Genomic DNA, 18,029 nt, shown 5'->3' with positions numbered 1-18,029 from the left:
GTGCTCGAGCTACATCGGGATTTATGTGATGGGCGTGTCAGGGTCTCTGATGTGGCAGGCAGAGGCCGACTCGTCAGTGCGGTGGTCACGGTCACGATCATTGCCGTGGCTGTAGGTTGCGTGGCCACCTGTACGCCTACAAGCATGCCCAATCAAGTCGAAATCCAGGGATGTAAGGGGCAAAGGAGCTCTACAAGCCTCTGCCTCGCCTAAGCTTCCAGAAAATTCCCCGAAATGTCGAGATGTGTTGCTCAGCTGGGGCCAGGGGAACACTGCAAGGCAGGTATCCGCGGCATACGTCAAGCCATGGGTGCCTCTCTCGCCGAACACGTTTTGGGCAATGCAGAGCTAGAGAGACACTCTGGCGGTTGTGCGTGGATGTTGTGTAAAAGGGCAGCTGGGCCCGCTGCGTTCTGCAGACTTGACTTGGCCTTGACTGGCGGGTAGTTGCATCTGCAGACAAACCAGCGCATCGAATCCTGAACACCACGCCTACGATACGAGGAACCCGAGTGGTACTCGGACACGTTTTCTACATTGAACATCGAGGCTTGGCCACTTACACGCCTATATTGTTGCTTGTCTTTTTCCTTTTTCTTGAAATTAACATTTCGTTTTGGAACCCGTCGTTGCCACTCAGAGGGGTGATCGGTTACACCACAACTCGCTCACTCCTGCTTGCTTTTGGGGCAGCCGAGGCCGGATCCAGTATCGACAATGCTTTTCGGCAGCAGTCTTGAAGGATCTGAACTGGCCAAACAACGTTGACAGGCTCGTGCTTGTGTGCAGGAGTTAAGCCCATGCGTCTGCATCTGCATCTGCAACGCTGCCGCCCTACCGCCGTCGCGAACACCAACCAACAGCTGTTGTTGGTCCGACCTTGCATCTCGATATTAAATCACATCACAAGGCCCCATCACCAACTACCACATTGAATCGATTGACAGGACGCTTCTGGCCAGGGTTGTCCGTCCCCACATGCAGGTGAGCTTTGTCCAACCACTCCTGTCGGCAGGCCCAACCAGCCAGTCTGTCTGTCTGTGTGTGTGTGTGTGTGTGTTTGTCACTGTAGTCTCTGTCTATCTGTCTGTGCCTGTTGGTCAGTTTTTGCGTGCAGAGGCGAGCCAAGTGCAGCAAGACGACCAAGCCACACAGCACTTTTCGAGTTGCTCACAGTCTGTTGATGAGCCCAACTGACAGGCTTCTCTATCAGACTTGGACCCAGTCCCAGACCCAGATCCAGACCCATTTTGACCGAGAGGCTCAAGTGAGTGAATGCTTGTGCCAGGACCAGGGCCAGGGTGTCCAGATCCAAGGGTCCACGGAATCGAACTGGAGCTACCCCACAATCCTTGTACTGTGGTAGCCTGCCCGCCTGCGTGCAGTTGAGGTCGCAGTCGCCTGGGCCAGTGGGCAGAGCTCGAGCTCCCAAGAGCTGCTGCATTGGACCTCTGTGCTTGGCGGCCCTAGAAGGGGATCCATTCCACCAGTGCCCACCCATCCCCCCCTCCCGACTTCCGCCCGGCCCAGCCCAATTGTGTGCACATTCGCTGTGTGTGACGAAAGCTCCCTGGAGCCTTGAGCCTTGAGGTACGAGTGCGAGCCTTGGTCGAGCCTTGACAGTCTCTGGCTCGAAACGAACCACTGCTTTCCTCGCCCACGTCTTCCGCCCACCATTCATCGAACCACCGACCAACCCGAACTCTTCCTTTCCATCCCTCGGTTCGAAGTTACCGTCTCATCACTCCCTCTGCATCGGTCGACTGCCTCACGAGCAGTCTCGAGATCTGGATTTGGGTGGTCGCGGCGAGCAACCCGGAGCTTTGGAAGCTCAGCCGTGAAGCCGGCGGCAACGTCCATTGACACTTGGGCCCCTCCAAGATTCGTTGACGACTTGACAGAAGCTCGATTCGCATTCCACGCCACCACTTACACCGAGTACCTCTCGTGCTCGTGCGCGTGCTCGCTTCACCACTGCTGGCGCCCCAACTTCGTCCCATCTCGTCCCAGGCGCCCTCGCCGCCTCGCCTCGCCTCGCCGGCTCACCTTCGATCTCGTGCGACTACACGGTCCGGCCCTCATCCGGCATACGGATTTTCGAATCCACACCTTGACCATACCTCCCTCGCTGTTTCTTGCGTGACCAGCCTGGCAGTTGGCAGCTTGCAGCTTGCAGTTTGATCCCATCTACGTGCACACGATCAACATGGACGACATATCAGATGGGCATCCTTCCTCCGCCGCGGCCATGTCTGCTGCGGCAGCAGCACAGGCTGCCCACTTCCTTGTCCAGAACCTCTCCTCCGTCGACACAATATCTCGCTCCACGTCCCCCGGCGTGCCTATTCTAACCCCAGACGAGGACGACAAGAAGCGGTACCGCCCTCGAACCTTTGCGTACTTCTCTCAGCTGCCTTTCGCCGTAGAAGAAGACCACGAGCGCGACGAAGCCCTGCAAGGCATCCTCAAGAATCTGTACATTGCTGTCAAGGCGGAAGACTTCGCTCCTGGTGCGATGCACTGGACTCGGGAGCTCCAAGGCTGGCTGAACCTCAAGTTCGAGATGGTCCGCGAGCTGCGCGCCACCCTGGCGCAGCTCTACTACCATCTTGCTCTGGCCCCGGGTCTCGACAGCAACACCGCGGATCGATTCACGAAGATGGTCATCACTCTGACAAAGTATGCAACTAGTTTCCTCCCAGCCCCGTTGACCTGTGTGCCTGAGGCTGTTCTGGTTCCCTGCTCACAAGACCTTTTACAGGAAGAAGACCTACTTGAAACCCGGCGACGATCTGTACCTCGACTGGCGGCCACTGTGGAAAGAGTTGAAGGGCCTCGTCTTGCCTTCAGAAAGTGCTGCCCATCAATCAAGTAGGAGGAAAAGTGGAAGACACTTGTTGAGGCTGGCCATGCATGCGCAGACCTACTTCGACCCCAGCGATCGACAAGAGATGCTGGGAGAGTTCCTGCCTCTGTTCAGCACATCCGATCTGTCCTGCGCGTATATTGCGACAGCCGCGATCAATGTGCTGGTTCCTACGGCTCCGTCTTTGCCCTCGCAGCCTCTATCGCAGCCCTCCGACTACCTGCCTACATACTTCCACCTATGGTCGCTTATGACGAGGTCCAAGTCCTTTGACATCTTCTTCTTAGACATCTACTCGCGAATAGCAAGAGACTACCTCAGCTGCACCCATGTGCCATATACGGAGCACGGAATATTCACCAAAGACCAGTCTGACCTCATCTTTACTGCCATCCTGCGCCTCACTGAGGTTCCCGTTGGCCAGGCCAACTCTCCATACACCCCTCTTGACTACTCCATGGGCGCTGCCGTGTTTCTGGAGAGGGACAAGAAAAGGCACCCCGTGCCGCACATTGTTGCTAGATGGATCGTACACTCATTGTCTCCCAAGTGCCTGAAGGCCGAGAGCTCCGTCATGACCAGCCTTGAAGGACTGATAGAGTCCATTGATACCTTTTTCCATCCATCAAATCAAGGCTCATGGACTAACTTCTTGGCGCAATTCGTCTTCTTCCTCACACACGGCTTCGTCTCTCGATGGAACCGTGAGCAGGTCGGTGAGCTTGACACACCGGCTGATCGCAGGATCAACCCGGAGCTCAAGAAGCGCTTCGTCCTCGCCCTCAAAGAAGTCACATTCATGGGACTCTTTGCAAAGAGCATGAAAGCAGTCAGTTACTATACCAGCACACTGCAATGGCTGGCCTACTTGGAACCAGATATCATACTCCCTGGTGCATTACAGAGATTCTACCCAAGTCTGCAGGGACTGGTTGAAGTGCACCGTACAACTTCAAGTCTGAGCGGTCTCATGATGATTGCAAATGTCATGTCGAAGCACAAAGGCTTCAGATGCCATCTCACAGCTCTGTTGGCGTTAGCGCTGCCTGGAATAGACGCCAATGATTTGGGAAAGACACAATATACACTCAGCTTCATCCAGAGTGTCGCATACAGCATCCCATTTGTGCCACTCGTCAAGGAGGACTCGGAAGTGCGAGACACAAGCCTGGCCGTGCAGTGGGTCCAGGGTGAGATGGACCGTATGGAGCGTGACGGCCAGGATGTCCAGATCAACTACCAGGAAGAGTTGTCAGACGAGGATGAGGCCAATATTGTCCGCTCGTCAACAGCTGCCTTTGGAGAGTTCGTTCTCACATTACTTGGCAAAGTCTTCACCCTTTTGGAGAACCTTCCCGACGCCTCGCAGGTTCGCGCAAACTCCCCCGAGGACAATGTCATCAATACGCTACCTGCAGCTCTGACTCCACTATTTGCGTCGTTATCGCCGGAGCTCTTTGACCAGGCTTTGGAAAAGGTGGCAGCTTTTGTGTCGTCACATGTTGTTCATCAGGCCAGAGATGCCATGGCTTGGATCTGCAATGCCCTCTGCAAGGTCCACCCCGAAAAGACTCTTAAAGCATTTATCCCCATGCTCATCGTCAACATTCGTAATGAGATCGATTACAATGGTGCTGCATCAGATCGCAGCAGTGGCACAGATGTGTTGCCACGGGACCGAGCCCTTGTCTGGCATGTGAGCATGCTTAGCATGACTGTTGTCAATGTCGGTGCCGAGGTTCTCAAATACAAATCAGAACTATTTGACATTGCCCAGTACATGCAAGAAAAGTGTCGCGGTATACCTACCATACACATCTCAAATTACATCCACCACTTGCTACTTAACCTGACTCATACCTACTCTGTCGATACCAACCTTTACGAACCAGATGTCATCAAGAGGGGCCTGGATGCGGATGACTGGGGCAAGACCACGTCACCGGCAGACCTTACCATCAAATGGCACCGACCCTCGACAGAGGAAATACAATTCGCCGTCGAGCTTTTCGAATCCCAAGCCCACGGTGCGTCTGAGAGGCTGGAATCCCTGATGAGTGATCAAACCCCTATTAGCCGCAAGGGCAAGAATAAAGAGTGGGGAGACGAGGTATCGAGGCAACTGACACAACTGAGGCTCGTTATCTCTGGAGTATCCGCATTGTTTGACCCTAAACGTGCCGCTGGCGAGGCCAATGGCCAAAGAACAGAGGATGGCAGGATAGAGGCTGATGGCGATACCATCATGGATGAGGACGAGGATCCCCTGGCTGAAGTTGCCGACGATGAAGAACTGAAGCGCCAGTACCGGTATCCTTCTGGTTACATCCTTGACGCGAAGAGCCCGCTATACAGTCGCATCCATGACCTACGGGAGGACGTCGGACGGCTTCTTTCCAGAATCCACGGATTCCTGAACAGCAGTGCCGAGGATGATGTCACCTGCTTCACCGCTCTATATGCCACGTTCCGCACGTGGATCACAGATGTTGGTATTGAAAGGTCTGCCCATCCACTGGAGCGTCTCTCTAGATTATACAAAGCCGACATCACCCCTTTCAAGATCCCTGGATTGCGCAAGGTCTACCCGCGACCCCTCCTGGTTAAGCGAGCAGATGCGTATCAGCTTCAACGAGTCAAATACAACGCATCGTATCGACAGAAGAGCGACCTCGACAAGCGACTTCTTCTTGATCTTGCTGAATCGTGCACATCCTCGTACGCAGACGTGCGAAGAGTTGCACAGGGCGCGCAAGATTCCTCGTTGAAGGTGCTTATCGGCGGGCGCCCCTTGGTGATTCCGGTCATCCTTGAAAAGTACCGCAAGGCGCTTCAAGAGAACGACCACGATCACATCAAAGGTGCCATGTACACTTTGCTCTTCACGTCCTTGACAAAGACTCTGTTGAAAGATTGGCGCTTTGCTCCTGACCTGATGCGGCTGTACATCGAGACGGCTAGCGTCGACAAGGCATCAATACAGCGGCTGCTATCCACTGCGCTCTACCCACTGCTTGACTTCGGTAAGCCTTTTGAACGCATGGTTATAGTAGACCTCAAAGCTGTGGACACTATTAAGCCAGCCGAGGATTGCTCGAAGGTCATACAAACGAGACATGATTTCATTCTTGAGCGTAGGAAGAGGGTTGAGGCCAAGAAAGGCAAGCTGGGTCTCGAGCTCATCGAGAAAGCCAAAGGAGCCCACTGGAAAGTTAGCCTCAAGTGCGCCATCTTCGCCACGAACATGGTTCTTCGTTTCGATACTCTCGCGCCCTCACAGTTCATCGACTTGGTGGTCAATGGGACAAATGATGATCATCCGGGCTTGCGAGCCAACTACCAGCTGGCATTCTCGAACATCTTCTCGAGCATCGATCTGAGAGCCGTCTATGGTCACGAGTACCGGAACTATCTCTTGGAAGAGGACTCGGATAATGTCAAATTGGAAATCGACGTCCCGTCCAATGACCGGGACTGGACTGAAAGTTTTATCAGTTCTTTCGCCAAGCTTGACGATGCCAAGTACTTCGTCGATGCAGACCATCCTGGATGGTTGGTCTGGGGCAAGAAGTTCAATGCCTCCAAAGCTGATCCTGAGCCATTTGTGGCATACGATGACACCGAGAAGAAGGTTCGAGAGCAGGTCGGAAAGCTCTTGACAAAAGATTGGTTCGCGAAGTGCTTCGAATTCATGAAACAAGAGCCGCGAGACGCGAGTGCGGACAAGTTCCGCATGCAGAATGTTATTCTCCTGATGCATGTCTTCGACCTGATCAATTACGGAGTGGCAGCTGCCAAATTTGATGATATCATAGAACTGGTCAAGGATATCTACGGGGATGGGAGCGACAAACACCAACATAGGGCCACAGCAGAGATCCTTGGTGCGATGCTGTCTGGCGGCATCGACGATCCCAGAGAATACCGAGACAAAGTCTGGAGCTTCGCCGGGCCAATGATGTTGAAGATCTTCGAGGACTCTTTGACGCCAGAGAATCTTCAGTACTGGATGACATGTCTCCATTTGACGGTAGACGCCAAGGATCCTCGTCGTTCTCGAGAGATTGTTGAGCACTTGAGCTCATTCAGATTGGACATGTCCTCTAATGCGGCTTTCAAGGAAGCAGCCAAGGTTCAACTCCTCGAGCTCGTCATCAATGACGCGGGCTGGCACTTTCAACTGGAAAAGCCGATTCTGGAAGACTTCTTGGCTCATATCGATCATCCATATAAATCTGTGCGAGAGTCCATTGGTCGAGTCATCGCCACAATCTATCGTACACGATATCACGAGTCGTTCCCCAATGTGACAAAGTTGCTCGAGGCCAACAAGGCGGAGTCCTCTATAGGCATTCGACCTTACCAGCCAACGGCAGAATTCTCTGCAACCATCAAAGAAGTATTTGCCCGCTTGGAGAAATGGCGCCACGAGCGCACTCCAGGACAGCAGGAGCCATCCAGTTACACAAACGGATCAAAGACAGTGCTGACCTGGCTTGACTCGATGCTCAGTTCTCAAGAGTGCACCCAGCTTGTCCCATTCTTCCCAGATCCATTCATCGACCAGCTGCTCCACATGATGGACGTCAAGGAGGACCCGGAGCTGATGCGGCTGGCGTATCACGTATATCGGCACCTGGCCAACATCTCCTTCCGCGAAGGGGAGGATGAAGCTTTCATCAAAGCTCTTATCCGCATAGGAAGGTCTGCTTCTTCGTGGCACCAGCGTCTGCGTGCGCTAGTGAACATGCAAGTCATATACTTCCGGCGACTCTTCCTCACAGCACCCAAACACCGAGAGATGCTGTTCGAAGCTGTTGGGGACATGCTTTCCGATACACAACTAGAGGTCCGGGACTGTGCATCCAACACACTCGCGGGGATGATCAGGTGCTCTCCAGCATCGCTTCGCAACCCGATTATCAAGAGCCTGATTGATAGATTCAAGCAACAGCTCAGAGACAATCCGATGCCGAAGCGCAAGCTCCCCGGAACGGACACACCGGTAGACACCCAGAAGCAGGTGGTACGGCGGCATGCGGCCGTGCTTGGCCTGGGAGCGCTTATTGAAGCGTTCCCCTACGCCACCCCGCCTCCGCCGTGGATGCCGGATGTGCTTGCACACCTTGCCCGAAGGCCGGCGACGGATCCCGGTGTGGTGGGCAAGGCGGCCAAGACCATTTTAGCAGAGTTCAAGAAGACCAGGCAGGACAGCTGGATGGTCGATCAGAAGGTAAGCCTAGCACCGTGGCTCCGCGTTTTGTAGACACATTTTTCAATTTACTGACACGATGTTCCTGTGTAGTACTTCACTCCTGAGCAGCTTGAAGACTTGGAAGGCGTACTTTGGAAAAGCTACTTTGCTTAAGCACATTTCATATCTTCCGACGGGTAAGTTGGAAGAGGTCCGCATGCGTAGAAGCCCACCGTTAGAACCGCTTATGGGCTATGGAGCAGTTGGAGGGTATGCTTCGTCCCACATATGATCAAATACAGACGATCTTGGGGAGGCCATTGGGCCTGGAGAAGAAGAAGGAATCAGGAGGAGCAAACGCGATGAGACCCACGCAATGGCTAGTGCCGTTTCGGGCAGTCAAGTGCGCCGTCATCGACAGCCTGCCCTGCACGAGCGTGGCATCCTGCCTCGTAATATGAACGAGGAGCTGGGACCCAGCCCCATCGCGCTGCGCATCTGCGCACGCGTCACAGCAGGTGGCTGATTACAGGGAATCAAATTCGTCCCCGCAAGGGCGTGTACATGCACAGTCAGCTTCACTTATGTAGAATAATGCATTCATCAGGGCGGTGTGCCGTTTGCAGTGATCGCAGGCTGTTATATCAGTTCATCTGTGCATGCGTTTTTGGGCTGTGGAGCCTGATCTTGTGCCGACCGGCCACGGCGTTTGTTCCTGCTCGGGGTTTGCGGAGTCGTCTTTTATGTCATCCTCTCCTGCCGGTGTTAAGTGTGTTGCTTACGTCCGCCGAGTAGCCAGGTGATCATGCGGACCCGCTGGGAGGACCCAGAGCCACCATGTGGGAAGAGCTTTGCGGATCCGATGGGTTGAAGAAAATGGTTGCAAGAGGGGGATATGGCGACGTAGCATCACACAAGCGGCTTATAAATATAGCAGAGACAGACCACGGAAAGAGCGGGCGTTTCAACACGCGTTGGAAGAGGCGGCCGAGATGGAGGACAACGGTGATTGATGATGATGATGCTGATGATGCTGATTAATTCGGTATGTGTGTCCCATCCTTGGCGCAGGTTCGGCGTTAGGAACTTGGCCTGGATGGTATGTGCTGTCGTCAGCAATGGCTAGCGCCGTGGATACTATATTATGCTGATGGTCACTTTGTTGACGATGGGGTCTCGAGCACGAAGACGTGGTCAGCGTGCTGGGCTGTGTCGGGCAGATTCCGAAGCTGTCTTTGAAGCATAGTCATATTGTGTACTCATATCGTGGAAGTCAATTCGGAACAGGATCTGAGCAGTCAATCAATTGATAACAAGGAGAGAACGACAGCATGCCTCCGCCGCAGGGAACTCCGAATGTCCTCGAAGGACCAGGTGAGTGAGCACTTACACTTCCCCACTCTTCACTGCCGGAATCCTTGAGGAATATACCCATCTTTAAGTTCTAACCTTCACCTTTCCCTTTTAGGAGATTACACCGTCACGAAATCAGTCCACAGCGACACGTACCCAGCAATTGACCCCAGCAAGCTCAGCCCATCCCTCCTGAAAGACCGCGCCGTCTTCATCAGCGGCGCGTCCAGGGGCATAGGCAAAGCCATAGCCACGTCCTTCGCGCGCGGCGGCGCCAGCCAGATCGCCATCGGCGCGCGGTCCAGCAGCTCCCTCGCGCCCGTCGCCGAGGAGCTGAGGGCCGCGGCGCGGGAGGCGGGGCGGGACGCGGAGGCCCTGCGCGTGCTCTGCGTCGAGGTCGAGGTGTCGTCGCCCGAGAGCGTCGCGGCCGCGGCCGCCCTGGTAGCGCGCGAGTTCGGCGGCCGGCTGGACATCGTGGTGCAGAACGCGGCCGTGCTGGGCTCGATGGCCAAGATCGCCGACGCCGACCCGGACGAGTGGTGGCGCGTGTACGCGGTCAACGTGCGCGGCCAGTTCCTCGTCGCCAAGTACTTCCTGCCGCTGATGCTGGGGACGGCCGGCGGGCTCAGGACTTTTGTCACCGTCGCCAGCGTCGGGGCGCACGTTGTCGGCCCGGGCTTCAGCCACTACCAGTCTGGCAAGCTTGCGAACCTGCGCGTCGCTGAGTTTGTGGACAAGGAGTACGCTGAGGAGGGGGTGAGTGCGTGGACTGTGCACCCGGGGAATGTCGTCACGGATATGGTTGGAGGCCCTGATGGCTACATTATGAAGGAGATGGGTCACAGTAAGTCCCTCGTCCTTTTGTTATGAGCTTGGATGTATCTGCTGACGTGGTGGTCTAGTCTTCGTAGATACTCCTCAGATCAGCGCTGACACCATAGTCTATCTGACTGCGACAAAGCGCCAGTGGCTGAGTGGAAGGTACATCAATTGTACGTGGGACATGCCGGAGCTACTAGCGCAGGAGGACGACATTGTAAAGGGAGATAAACTAAAGGTACGACTAGTCATTTGAAGGATCACTGGTTGTAGTCTAGTAGAGAGTGCCTCAGGAACCATAGAATAGAAACATCCTAGCTTCAAGCTGTTCCAGTTTCTCTACAGTATGACTGTGAATACAGTCCACTGTATGCTATCGTTTCATCGATGCTACTTTGCTTCGCGTGCGGCTCACAGGCTCAATCGCTGCAATGATCAGGTTTACGGGGAATTATACGGTGCGTTCTTGAATTGAAGGACTTGTTCTATTAGTTCCTTGTGAGACTAACTGAGCGAAGTCGTCAGCATACAAGACATGTAGCTATTGCAAGCATTCTCTCAGTGGTTTGGCTTGGATGCTTGAATGCCGGCTTTCCAGAAGAGCAAAAACTTCGCTTCACGAGGACTTCGATGAGCTCCTCGGGCTGCTCACCGTGGACTTCTAAGGTCCGCTGAGGGACATAAGATTTTGGTTGTGGTGATGACCTTGTGGACCCGGCAGTATTGTTTCTCACCAATATCGTGCATACGATGACAGAGTAGCATAGAAGTTGTAAAAGACACAGATCGGCAGTGGGCTTCATTTGGGTAGCCAACTTCAAAATCGTGTATAGGACAAACAGGATGAGGGGCATATCATTCAGATGTATGAAGTAGTCATCATCGAGGTAGGCATAGAATAGGAGGGGAAAAGTAGACGAAATAGGCTGAGGCCAAACACGATACTACTGCTTTGAGTTTTGATATAGTCTTGATTGATGGTGATTGGCGGTAGTCAATTATATGACGTTGATTTTTCCTCCGGGCCCAATCAGCATTGTGTTCCACAAGCAATTCCCAAAGGAGAACTCTCGCACCGAAAGAGAAGCACGCGTTTGATCTCCATGCCACTGAGTCATTTGTAGTGAATAAGCAATTACGCTTTTGGACAAGGCTCAAGGTTGCGTCACAAGCCGTGGCTGAAGCTATCACGTCACTAGACATTGTTTCTCTTTGGGGAATAGTTAGAGGCTTGCTCGTCCTATCTTGACATATAGGAATCACTTAATGATGTCAGTCTATATTCTCGTGATCATTTTTCTGCACCCAATCGTCCGAGGATTTGACTTACCTCACCGCCGGGTTCGTCCGTGTTGTGACAGTGACTAAATCCATCCACGAGAAGAGCCTCGCAAAACGAATGTCTGCATGAGTCCGAGTGGGAGGGCAGGCTTGTAGAAGCTACATATGCTGATGAGATCTGGACCCGGAAATGGTAAAGGCGCAAGCACACTTTAGAGACGCATGTAATCAACGCGAAGGCGCACTGTTGCCCAGTAAGAGTTGAAACTTCGACAAATCTAGCCTGAATTGAAGAGGGCCCGCCTCCTCGTTGGGCTCACTGAGGCCATGTGGCGTCAGCTGCATGATATACTACTGCAGTCTTGAACCCGGTCGGAATATCAAGCCCAGAAAAAAGGGTCCTGTGACCAAATGTGGTCTGCAGGATCCTCCCAGCGTTACATTCGGCGGGTCGGCTCAGCCCTACAAAGTCTTGGATAACCTTCACCGATGAATAAACAGCGGAGCCGCGGACCGCAGTCTTGTTGCCTGGGCGTTTCGGCAAGAAACCTGTCAGAAACAGAATATATTCCCCAGTATTAGTCAAAAGGACCTGGCTCTCGTCACCGAAATTGCTACCTTCATCCTTTGGAATCATCGACTGACTCGGTAATTCCAGCCCCCAACATCTTACTAAGTGGCACTCCTGGCTTGATAAACCCCCACACCCCCCAGAGCCTCAGCCCTATCGACACCAATCCGTGGGTTCGGTATCAGATCTCAGCCGACGGGTAACTGCCCCACCGAGAGCCAGGACCCTGTAACGTCAGCGAGACCAACGCCCAGTCTTGGCTAAGCCGGGCCGCCTGGTAATCATCAGGAACACTCTTTCCCGTCGGTGGCAACGCCCTAAATCGTCACGACACAAGACAAACGCAACCAAGCAGAGAAGCACAGCCGAACATGTGAGCTCATCCTTATCCCGGTGGGACCGGCTCCTATTTCGTAAGCGTTCACGTAAGCACAAGGCAGAAGGTGCGGGTTCTATGCCCCGATGATGGGTGTAGGTACTGTTGGTTCATGAGTGCAGGATGGACCAATCGCACCCGAGTCGGACTGGATGGCTCTTTACCGAATGTGAACATCTTGACATGAAGTTGGTGGGTGTGCCAACGAGTATATAGAGGCGGGACGCCAGCTTGGGATCAGAATGGGTAGCACGCAAGCATCATACTTTGTCTTGGGAATCTTGCAAGAACCAGTTGTCAACAGTCACTACTGATATCCACCTTCCAAACAACTCTCAGTTCTTCACTATTCAAGAGAAAAGACTCGTTACACCTCAATTCTTCGAGAACAGCTTCTAGTGACACACACGATGGTCTCTTTCAACGTTCCATCTCTCGTCATGTGGCGAGATCTGACACCCTACCCCGGACGCCTCCTCCAATCGTCAGCAGACTCTCCCCACGTCCTAATTGTAGGCGCAGGTGTGACTGGTCTCGTGACCGCCTGGGTCCTCCTAGATAAGGGGTACAAGGTGACTATTGTCTCCAAAGACTGGGCCAACTTTACCCCAACCAACCGTCTCACAGCTCAGATTGCTGGTGCACTTTGGGAGTACCCTCCCGCAGTCTGCGGAGCCCACACAGACCGGATCTCACTTTCCAACTCGAAGCGATGGTGCATGACAGCCTATCATGCTTGGGACGCCATTGCCTCGGTGCCAGGACTGAGTCGTGCTTCGGGGGTGAGGATGATGCCTTCAGACTTCTTTTTCCCAACACCTGTCGAGAAGGACCCAGCACAATTCTCCAAGATGGCTGAGATCATCTCGAGCGGCGTGAAGGGTTTCCGACAAGACACCAAGTTGATGGAGCAGCGAAACGTCAACCCAAGCTACGGTGCCGTGGACGCGTATGAATTGCTCGCTCCCATCATCGACACAGACCAAGCCATGATGTGGCTTATGAGCCTCGTCCACGGCAAGGGCGCCACCACCGTGACGGAAACGATCACCGGTGACCTGCTTGATCAAGAAGAAACCCTCCGCGCGCGGTTCGGCGTCGATGCCATTGTCAACGCGACTGGTCTTGCTGGCACTGAAGTTGCTGGCGACCCATCATGCTACCCAATTCGTGGAGCTTTAATCCGCGTGATAAACGACGGCAAAGACTTCCCCAAGGTTGAGGCTGCTTTGACAATCACCGCTGACGCGGTTCACGACTCCAATGAGATAGTGTTCCTGGTGCCCCGCAACGACAATATCCTGCTGATCGGCGGCATCGCCCAGCCACACGAGTCGAACTTGGACCTCACGCTCGACACTCCCATCGTCAAGCGCATGCGCAAGCGTTGCGAGGCCTTCCTCCCAGGTCTCAAGGACGCGCGTGTCGATTCCACGTACCCCCTGGCTCAGGGTCTCCGGCCGTTCAGGCAAAAGAACGTGCGGGTTGAGAGGGAGCTCCGAAACGTCCCTGGTACGGATAAGCCGAGTAGAATTGTGCATTCGTATGGACAAGGAGGTGCTGGGTGGAGTCTTTCTTTTGGCTGTGCTGGAGATGTTGCGAACCTGCTGGAAGAGGCGATGTCCGACTTTGCACCGACTCCTATGGAGTTTGACCACTCATACTCTGATGGGAATGAGTCGCATGGCACAACTAGTTCTTTCATTTCTGTCAGTATGAAGACTCCCGAGTGAGGGGTGGTAGCATGGCCGGTGCTCCTATTTTCTTGTTAAGCGAGCGGGTATAAAAGGCCTCGGAGTTTTCTTTCTTTCATTATAGGCATTGCACACAATATACATAGCTTTTCTGGCTTTTACATTGATAAGGGAGACCAAAAGAAGAGATTCATCACTCACCATCATTCCAGATGCTTACCAATGGTCTGAAATACACAAGCACTAGCCGAGACCACATCACGGTTCTTGATGTGGGAACAACAGATTTCTGTCTGCCAATTCACCTGTGGGTTTGCTGAAGTAGCTGCTGTCTTATCATATCTGGAGCTTTTCGCATATACCGTGAATCCACAGCGCGAATCTTGAAATTGCCCTCGACGTCTCCTCGGCAAAACTACGCCAGAACAAACGAGTTTCGTAGAACGCTGCCGGCTCGAAACTAAAGCGGTGGCCGATATGTAGGTACAACAGAACGAAACAGAGCAGAATTAACCACCCAATGATGTGTTGTCGTAAACTGAACGTTGCTTGGGCGCCGGGAGCCCCATTCGAGATCGAAGACATCGTAGCGGCGTTGGCGTTTGGTTTAGAACTTTGGAGTCTTGCAATTGGCGCCTGAGCCTTGCTTCTGAAGCGAATGGCCATGGAATGGTCCCAGGTTTGGTCCCGGAGAATGCGGCGTCTTTCGCTCATTCTGCCACCGGGTCTGGCGTCGACAAGGTTTTGAGGCGGAGACTTTGCCGGCTCAGGATGACAGGACGAGGAAGAGCAAAAAAGCTGAACAGAAGGCAAGAGGTGTCCATGACTTACTCTGGACTTCTGCACCATGCCGCTGCAGTCATTTTATATTTATCTGGAAGGATCACATCAGTCTCAGCTTCACGGCTAATGTTCTGAGACAAAATGAGGTGCACAGTTGGCTTTGTTCAAACACAAACAAAGAAAACATGGCCAGATCCACATAAATTCCAGCAACTGCAAACTACATTTAGAAGAGAGGAAAGGAAATCAATCCACAAAGTAGGGAAAGTTCCAACGCGTCACTGACATTTCGACGCTCCTCGGCTGGCAATATGATTTGAGTTGATGCTACACTAGCCATATGAATTTAGAGACCAATGTGCCCGGAAGTAGTTATCTAGCGAGGTAGAACCCATCATAGTAGTTACGAGTGGTCTTGGGCATGTGCCGTGCTTCAATATCATGCCAACATGGGTACATTCCCTGTAGCCAGCATCAACCAGCAGTCTCGTTTACTTATTTTGTAAACACACAATAACCAATGTCAGTATTGGCGTGACATCCTGCCCCTTAAGAGATCAATAAATACGATTTTCCACTACCCGGTTGCCTATAAAGAGCCATTAATGGTATAATAGACTAATTAAGACAGTCGTAGCAGAGACAACACATTGAAACACCTTCCTCCAAGGGAACAGCAAGAGGCCTTTCCTAACTAAATCCTTTCGAAGTTGGTTGATGGACTCAAGAGTTGCAGAACTTCAATTTATAATAGCGAAAGCGCAAACGCATCGATCATCAATGATTGATCGTATCTTATAGACATACTCTTATTGGTCATTCTTTTCCGGATTCAATAAGCAGAGTGTCAAGTGCCGGACCTAACCTCGGAAGCTGACAATCGTGCTTATTAGTGCTCGGAGTTTCTCCATCTATGTAACCGGAGATTATCTTCTAATCACACCTCAGTGAGGAGATAAAGTTATAGCGTCACCGCTCAGTCAACTTTTGAACTGTTCACGGTCAACTAACATCAGGCCTGCTGCAATGGAGGCCACCAACATCTTTTCGGAAGAGATCTCGATTTTTGACTGGGATATCTATCTGAAAGCAAGACCCGATTACACCGGGTCAGGTTTCTACGATCGACTGTTCTCCTACCACGACTCTCACTCTGGCTCCTACGACACAGCCTATGATGTAGGGTGTGGACCTGGCCAGGTCGCGTCCGCTCTCGCACCCAAATTTCGTCGGGTTCACGGCAGCGACCCCAACGCCTATGTCATCAGCAAAGCTCACGAGCTGTTCAAGTCCCTCAGCAATGTCGACTTTGAAGTCAGTAGCGCCGAGAACATCATCTCGGCCAACGATGACCGAGCAGGGACAGCGGACCTCGTTACAGTGGCGGAGTGCATCCCTCTTATGGACACTCAAGCAGCCATGGCCGCTTTCGCAAAGCTACTCCGACCTGGCGGTACCCTTGCCATCTGGTTCTACGGTGGGCCGATTTTCACCAATCCGGAGCTTAGCGAGGATAGTCCGGAGGTGAGAGGTGTGCAGGCGCTCTTCAAGGGTATTCTAGATCGCTCGTATGATGAATTTCGGCCTTTCAAGGGAAGTGTCCTCGAAAGACCATCCACCATGATCTATTCATGGCTTGACAATGTGGTTTTTGATCCCACCCTGTTCAAGAATGTCAAGCGTGTCAAGTGGAATACGGATAAGCAGTTGAATTTTCTAAGCAAAGAGGTAATGGATTTTCCATTAGAGCACGTCAATCTCATTGGTGAAAATGAGGTCGTACAGAATGAGGGGGTGGATAGAAGCTTTCTGCTCACAAAGAACGTGGATTTTAATTGGGCCAAGGGATTCATCGACTCGGCAATAGCCAGAGAGAAAGATTATATCACCGATGAAGTCCGAGAGATGTTTGGGGGGCTTGAGACTAGGATGAAAGGAAGGGTATGGAATGTCACATGGCCTGCAGTGTTGCTATTGGCTACCAAGAACTGAGTTCATTCAAAATCAAAAGCGATTTGCTGTAACGGATATTTATTTACTGGACAACTGAAGAAGAAACTTCCTATTGACTTGATCATAGCTGATTCAAACGGATTTGCAAATTTTACGGTCATCTCGATTATACCGCTTGGGGATAAGTGGTTATGCCATGAAAATATCGATGTCGAGATTGCTTTTTGAAAAAGTCGTTAGACTTCAAAAAGACTAGATCAGTCTATGTCCGAAGATGAGCCACGGTGAGCCATTGGCTTCATTGTGGTCATGGTCCTCCTGACCTGGCGAGATGACTTGTGAAACCAGCATAGCAAGAAGAAATAAATAGCCTAGTTAGCTTTAGAACAACAGGAGGAGCATGGTCGACATTAAGGATACTTATTGCGTCTAATATCTGGCTATCGACATACCTTGTGTTTTCGAGCTAAAGATCCACCTGAAGAGACTGTCGGAAGTCAGCAAAGATTGATCTACATAGCGATTCAAACAACCATCAAGGACATCCTTCGTTGTGTCGAACATAATAAGAAGAGCAATTGCACGCCGTATAAGTAACAAAGGAAAATCTAAGGCCAGATGACCCAAGATCTCAAACAAGTTTTAAACTGAGTATGGGCCCAAAGTCCGGCTCATGAAGGCTTTGCCGATTTTGGATGTTATAAACTCTGCTATCCTGGTTGATCGCACCTCTGGGAGGATATTTTAGACGGAGAGGATTCAATTCAAGAGTTTGGTAAAATATTGATGAAAGACGGACACTACGACATGTGTTTATGTGAAACAGCATGACTAGCACACAGGTTGTCTTCGTCTAAATGATAATGCCAGCTCAGGCATAAAGTTATATGTCCAAGAGCTACATACCCGGAGATACATATATGAAAGTACATAGATGAATGAGCTTAGTTGAGGGGTGTAGCATGAGTGTCTGAGTGGTGTATAGCCTTCCTTCCCACAAAGCCGCTTCCCATGCACTGTTAAATACGTTGTCTTGCCTGCTTTGACCCGATTCACCTGGAGATATTCACTGATAACCAGCTTCGAATGCCAAGAGTTTAGATTCTCTTCTCTCTTGACTCCCTTTGGCTTCTCTCAAG

General features: G+C 52.1%; 4 protein-coding genes across 4 annotated transcripts; all 4 read left to right on the top strand.

Moving 5' to 3' along the window:
• Positions 1–2,206: 2,206 nt before the first annotated feature.
• J7T55_013915 (proteasome activator subunit 4) lies at positions 2,207–8,586 on the top strand (the record flags this gene model as incomplete). The annotated part of the gene is made up of 4 exons (XM_053140836.1): positions 2,207–2,679; positions 2,762–8,099; positions 8,236–8,257; positions 8,363–8,586. 4 exons carry the CDS (start codon positions 2,207–2,209, stop codon positions 8,584–8,586), a joined length of 6,057 nt encoding a protein of 2,018 aa, XP_052996252.1.
• Positions 8,587–9,391: 805 nt separating this feature from the next.
• Positions 9,392–10,897, top strand: J7T55_013914 (short-chain dehydrogenase; the record flags this gene model as incomplete). Its single annotated transcript, XM_053140835.1, has 4 exons — positions 9,392–9,434; positions 9,529–10,257; positions 10,316–10,394; positions 10,831–10,897. 4 exons carry the CDS (start codon positions 9,392–9,394, stop codon positions 10,895–10,897), a joined length of 918 nt encoding a protein of 305 aa, XP_052996251.1.
• Positions 10,898–12,870: 1,973 nt separating this feature from the next.
• Positions 12,871–14,193, top strand: J7T55_013913 (fad dependent oxidoreductase; the record flags this gene model as incomplete). The annotated part of the gene is made up of 1 exon (XM_053140834.1): positions 12,871–14,193. The coding sequence occupies one exon, from the start codon at positions 12,871–12,873 to the stop codon at positions 14,191–14,193; it is 1,323 nt and encodes a 440-aa protein (XP_052996250.1).
• Positions 14,194–15,963: 1,770 nt separating this feature from the next.
• Positions 15,964–16,929, top strand: J7T55_013912 (S-adenosyl-L-methionine-dependent methyltransferase; the record flags this gene model as incomplete). The annotated part of the gene is made up of 1 exon (XM_053140831.1): positions 15,964–16,929. The coding sequence occupies one exon, from the start codon at positions 15,964–15,966 to the stop codon at positions 16,927–16,929; it is 966 nt and encodes a 321-aa protein (XP_052996249.1).
• Between the last annotated feature and the right edge of the window lie 1,100 nt (positions 16,930–18,029).

This window comes from Diaporthe amygdali (genome assembly GCF_026229845.1).
Source record: "Diaporthe amygdali strain CAA958 chromosome Unknown NODE_7_length_1459731_cov_64_868725, whole genome shotgun sequence".
Lineage (NCBI taxonomy): Eukaryota > Fungi > Ascomycota > Sordariomycetes > Diaporthales > Diaporthaceae > Diaporthe > Diaporthe amygdali.
The sequence above is the reverse complement of the archived record's forward strand: the minus strand, read 5'-3'. Positions and strand labels throughout refer to the sequence as shown.